Consider the following 6,000-nt stretch of genomic DNA (forward strand, 5'->3'; position numbering starts at 1 on the left):
CACTCACTCACTCACTCACTCACCAAACATTTACTGAGCGACTGCTCTGGACCACCTGCTCTCTGGGCTCTGGATATGCTCACAGCTAGGAACCCAAGGAACCACCGAGAATCCTGCCCAAGAGGTTTGGTTCAGAAATACGGATGTGGAGCTTCCAGGACTTGAGCCCCTGGGGACCGGACCATGACCCAGCCTACTTGCTTGTTTCTAGTTTAATTCTCAGCTGACCGCTCCATACATACCATCCTGTGAGACCCAGGGGACTTTAGTAGGAGTTTTTTGGTTTTGGTTTTGTTGTCCCCCCCGCAACAATTCCTTATAAAAAGTCCCTTGTCTAGAGGGAAACTTGTTCCTCTCACTGACAGAAGAAAATACTGAGCAAAGGCCATGTCTGCACTATTGAAAGTTACATCACTTAGCTTAGCCACCCAAAACAAAGACCAAAAATCAAGAGGATAAGAATGAATCCTTGCTTAGTTCAGTAATGTCTGCTGCTACAAAGGGAGCACACGTACACCCCTCAAATAGTCAGAAATCCTCACTGGGGACTCCTTCAGTGGGGACACAGACAAGCCACTGTGAAAGATGGCCAAAAAGTGACCTACCAATGCTAAGGACATGGCATGCAGCAGCCCACGGCCTGCTCCGCATTTATTTTGTAATCATCGTGTCTCCCGGCTTGCTCAGTACGATGATTTGCCGACAAACAGAAGAACTGATACCAACATACAGATAAGCCCTTTTATTCTTCCTTCTACTCTGATAGAAATAGCAAACAGCCAAAGGACTGCCCTAAGATGTCTTTGACTATATTAATAAAACATTAGCTTCTCTAAATTTATACTTAAAATCTAATTAATTCATCAAAATGTCAGCTGTCACCTAAAGCATTTTAGAAAAAAGGAACTCCCCTTAGAATTAAGGCATATCTTCACGGGAACAAAAAGACTGGCGTGAACGGACATTAGTCAATCCCAGTGATTGCTGCTGCCCTTTGTGTTAATATTATCCCTTCAACGAAGCCTCAGAGAGAGGATATTTAAGAATCCACTAGTGGTACAAGAAACGCGTTTTCTATACGGCCTGTCCCCCGTCTTAATTATAAAGTGTGTTTGCACCGAGCACAGTCATCAGTGCTATGGCTCTATGGCTCCCTGCCTCCCCGCCAAGTCACGAACCCTAGTGAAAATTTCCACAAAGCACGTGGGGCCACATCACTAGTAAAACTAGTGACAGATCTCTCCATGGCTTTGGGGACTAGAGGACTCCAGGAAGGTTCTGATTTACATGACTGTCTTTAGTTATTAAGAAAGCAGAGAACAGAACCAAGACATGGGAAACTTCTGATAGAATTCCAGCAAGCGGAAACAGGACAGGTCTTATCTTTACATATAAGACAAATGGGTTTCCTATGGGTTTACGTTCCTTTTGCATTGTTTCATTCTACGCCCAGCATTCTGCTTGAAAGAGAACTTGGTCCCTTGTGTTCCTTCTGTCATCCAAAGCCAATTTAGCAGCTAGGATTTTAGCAGCAGAAGCTGGAGACTGGAGGAGACACAGATAACCTTTTAAAGGTTTATACCGAGTTAAACACAATCACCGCAGTCCCTTAAAAGCAAGTAAGGGCATGAAAACAAAACATTAAAATCCCATATTTCTTCCTGCAAATAACTTAAAAGTAACCAGCTAACTGCCAGCATCCTGCTGACCTCTGGCTTGGAATCAAGGGGTTTAGAAGAAAATGAGACCTATTTTTAGAGCTCAATATGATTAATTTACAAAAACCTGATTTTTTTTTTTCCTAAGGACCCATAAAGTATGTTCCAATTTCAAGCAACGAAGGGGAAAAACATATCTCAAAATCATTAAGCTATTCATCTTTATCACAAATGAAATGAAGCAGGACTCATTTCTTAACTGGCATGGTAAAGGGCAACGTTTTGCTATGCCAAAGGACAGTGATGGGGCCACTAATTACAGGTATCCAGAGCTGGTCGTGGCTGACTTCTTCCTTCCTAACCAGAGGAAGCATTGCCCACCAGATCAGTCCTACTCGCACAGGTACTATCTGTATGACTGATCACAGCTTTGCCAAAGCCATCAGCTGGGGCCCACTGGCAAAGAAAAGTTTCAGCTGCTCCCCCTGGCACCAACCCTCTCTCTCTCAGGAACCAAATGCCAGTATCTAGAATGATCCGGATTAACCTCCACGCAGAGGACAGATAGGGAAAGGAGCAAAAGGAGCCGAGTAGTTTAAAGTCAAGGCCCCGGAATCTTCCACCATCACCAAGGCCCAGGAGACCAAGGGAAGAGTTAAAATTCCAGGCCCACGAAGTCTGCAGTCGGTCCCTGAGCCAGCTGCACCCGGACAGGGGCGAGTAACACTTTCGAATCCGCAGGGAAAGCACAGGGCGCAGGCTACACTGGGTTTCCAATCTGTCTCCCCACTGCGACACGACACAAGAGCAAGGGGGTGAGAACAGAGAAGCGTGTGTGGGAAGGGGGGGGGGGGGTGTAAGAGAACGGATCAGAAATTCCCAAAGGTCCCGGAGAACTCCATCTCAGGGTTTCTCCTGAAAGTTGCAAAGCTGGGGCTGTATCTGCGGGCAGGGGGGCGGCTGGTCGCGTCGCCGCGATTGCTCCCCAGCTGCCAGGGACAAGGGCAGGGGAGACGGGCGGGCGGACGCGGGGGGTCCAGGGGGTCTTACTTTTGTAGCTCGCTGCCCAGGGCTGGTAGCCGTAGTAGCCTGTGATGCGCAGGATCCGCTCCTCAATGGACGTGAGCCCCACGGGCCCGCTAGTGAGGTCCTCCACAGAGCGCGACCATTTCAGGTCCTCCTTAATAGCCTCGTCCACCACCAGGTACTTGAGCTGCCGGAGCTGGGGGCTGATGTCGGACAGTCTCCGGGGGCTGACGTCCGGTGACCTCCTCATGCCACTGAGGCCGCGGGCGGGCAGGTAGGCGGGGAGGGAGAGAAAGAGTGGGGGATGCAGGTGAGGGGCAGGTCCGAGGGCGGGCAAGGGCGCAGCAGGGGCAGGTGCCGAGGCAAGGCCGCGCTGTTCCCCAACCGCTCGCCCGCCCCCCACACCAACTGCCCCGGCAACCTCGGCGTCGGGTCCCGTCTCCAGCGCCCGGCCCCGGGCGCCTCGGGGCAGCGCAGATAGGGGCGAGCGGCGACGGAGAGGACGCCCGAAACTTCCCGAGCAGCTCCGCCGCGCGCCGCCCCTACCCGAGCCCCGGGCTGCCCCGCGTCCCGGCTGCCGAGGGCCGCCCTCCGCGCCCCCGCGCCCCGCGAGCCCGGGCGCTACTCACACGGCGATGCTTTTGCTCCTGGGTGCGCCGCCGGGAAACTCTCGGATCCCCATGGGCACCGGCAGCGTGGGGCCGGGAGCTCCCAGACTTGAAGGCGGAGGGGCCGCGCGGGCCGGAGCCGCCCGCAGCCGCGGCCCGGGGAAGTGGGCGCGTTGCCCACCGAGGGTCCGCCCGGCGCCGACTGCCCGTGCCTCCCGTGCGCGCCCGCGCCCGCCGTCCCCCAGAGCCTCCGCGGCTGCCGCGCGACACGGGCGCGGCGGCTCACCCGGCTCCAGCCGGTCCGCGGCGCTCGCTGCAGGCAGCCGGCGGCCGGGGCGGGGCGGGCCCGGGCCCCTCGCCTGTCGCCGTCGCCCCAGCACACCGCGGGCGCGGGAGCCGCGGCCCCGGGAGAGAGCGCCGGCAGCTGCGTGCGCTCTCTAGGCACCTGGGCGGCCGGGTGAGCCCGGCCGGGAGCGCGGCAGCCAGGCGGGGGCGCTGCTGCCCCCTCCCCGCCGCCGGGCTGTGCCCAGGGCTCGGAACCGGCGCCCGCGCTGCGAGCCGGGGTTTGGGGCGCACTCCCCCCCCCCCCCCCCCCGGGACTTGTCGGGTCACTGCGCCCCCGGTTCCGTGGTTCGGTTCACTCCCATCAATCTCTCTCCAGCTCCTTCTCCTCCTTCTAAAACAACAGCAAAACTACTTGGAAAGACGGAAACCTGGTTCCGTTGTCAGCAGAACCGGGCTCGGAACGCCGGGTAATTAAACAGCGTTTCCTGGGCAAAGCCAAGCCCCAGGTGGGACAACTTATCACGCCGCGGGGTAGCTCATCAGGCCTGGCCCTCAGAGAGCTTGCCTTCCCCTTGATGACGCAATTACTAAATCAGGTCCGCCTCCTTGGGCTTCCGTTTTAGCCTCTCTCGGCTCTCCTGTCCGCAAGCCATTCTCTCTGGACGCCTCGTCCGTTCTCATACTCTTATTTTTCTGTTACAGCAAACAACGTAGGTCCATTGAGGCAAATTTAGAAAACACAGAAATGTGTCAAGAAAATACTCGTTATCCAGCCAAAGATGACTACGTTGAATTATAAGTGTATTCCCTTCCACTCTTTTCTCCCGTGTTAAATACTTTTCACAAAACCAGAAACCAGCTGTATACGCTAATTGTGCAATGTTTTACATTAAAATTATGTTGTGTCTCAGCAAACCAGGAATCGAAGGGAGCTTCCCTAAATTAGACGACCTCTACAGAAACTGACAGCTAACGTCGCATTTCACGGAAAGAAACGTACTTGCTAAGATCAAGAATAGCAAGGAGGACGTCTCTTCGCACCACTCCTTTTCAGTATAGACTGCAAGTCCTAGCTAACGCAGTTTGTAAGAAAAGGAAATGAAAAAGTCTACCTTTGGGGAAGGAGGAGATAAAACTGTCTTTGTTCACAGATGACATGATCATCTATGTAGAAAACTTCAAGCAACCCACCAAAAATTAACCTGGCACAAATATGAGTTATAGCAAGTTTGCATGATGTAAGATTAATGTACAAAAGTCAATCAACTTCCTATATACCAGTAATGAACAACTGGAATTTGATATTTAAAACATAATGCCACCCACCTTAGCACACGGAAAAAGTGAAATACTTAGGTATCAATACAATGTGTACAAGTTCTATTTGAGGAAAATTGCAAAGCTCTGATGAAAGAAATCAAAGACCTAAATGCAAAATATCCAACGTTCATTGGTAAGAATACTCAATATTAAGATGCTTTCCAACTTGATGTACAGATTTAAAGTAATCCCAGTCTCTCACTCAGCAAGTTATTTTGTGGCTATCAGCAAACTGATTCTGAACTTTATATGGAGAGGCAAAAGACCCGGAGGAGCCAACAAAACACTGAAGAAGTCCACAAGTTGGACTGCTGACACTACCCAACGCCAAGACTTACTATAAAGCTACAGTAAATGATACAGTGTGGGGAATGGTGAAAGAATGGACCAAGGAATAAAGAGAACAAAATGTAGAGCTCAGAAACAGACTCACAAATACAGCCAAGTCATCTTTGACAAAAAAGCAAAGTCAATTTAATGGAGAAAGGATAGTGTATCCAATAAATGATGCGGAAACAATTGGACATCCACAAGAAAAACAATGATCACAAGCTTAAATATAAATTGAAAAATTATAAACTTCTTAGATTACTTCAAAGAAAACCTAGACAACCTTGGGTTTGGTGATGACTTTTTCAATACAAAATCAAAAACATGATCCATGACAAAAATGCTGAGAACTTGGACTTCATTAAAATTACAAACTGCTCCCCAAAAGCCACTGTCAAGAGAATGAGATGATGAGTCACAGACTGACGGAGAATCTGTGCAAAGCCATATCTGATAAAGGACTATTGTCCAAAACAAGCATACTTAAAACTCAACAAGAAGAAAAAGAACAACTCAATTTTTAAAAATGGCAAAACATCTGAATAGACATGTCACTAAAGGTGATACACAGATGGCCGATTAGCTTATGAGATGACGTTCAGCATACGTCACCATGCAATTATGACTGAAGACAATGAATGAGGTACCATAGCGCACACCTGCTGGAATGGTCACAATCCAGAACCCTGACTGTCAAGAATGTGGAGCAACAGGAACTCCCATTCACCGAGGATGGAAATGCAATAGTTGGGTGGTTTCTTATGAAACTTAGC

At 50.6% G+C, this 6,000-nt stretch overlaps 1 protein-coding gene across 1 annotated transcript in view; it reads right to left on the reverse strand.

Moving 5' to 3' along the window:
* SLC35F3 (solute carrier family 35 member F3) overlaps positions 1-3,524 on the reverse strand; it is a 374,451-nt gene extending 370,927 nt beyond the window's left edge. The window contains exons 1-2 of the mRNA XM_059397302.1: positions 3,314-3,524; positions 2,709-2,938 (exon numbers count right to left, since the gene is read on the reverse strand). Coding sequence (XP_059253285.1) covers positions 2,709-2,938; positions 3,314-3,366 — 283 coding nt within the window. The 5' untranslated portion in view covers positions 3,367-3,524. The remainder of the gene's footprint in view (positions 1-2,708; positions 2,939-3,313) is intronic.
* Positions 3,525-6,000: the final 2,476 nt, after the last annotated feature.

Source organism: Mustela nigripes, chromosome 4, assembly GCF_022355385.1.
Source record: "Mustela nigripes isolate SB6536 chromosome 4, MUSNIG.SB6536, whole genome shotgun sequence".
NCBI classification, from domain to species: domain Eukaryota; kingdom Metazoa; phylum Chordata; class Mammalia; order Carnivora; family Mustelidae; genus Mustela; species Mustela nigripes.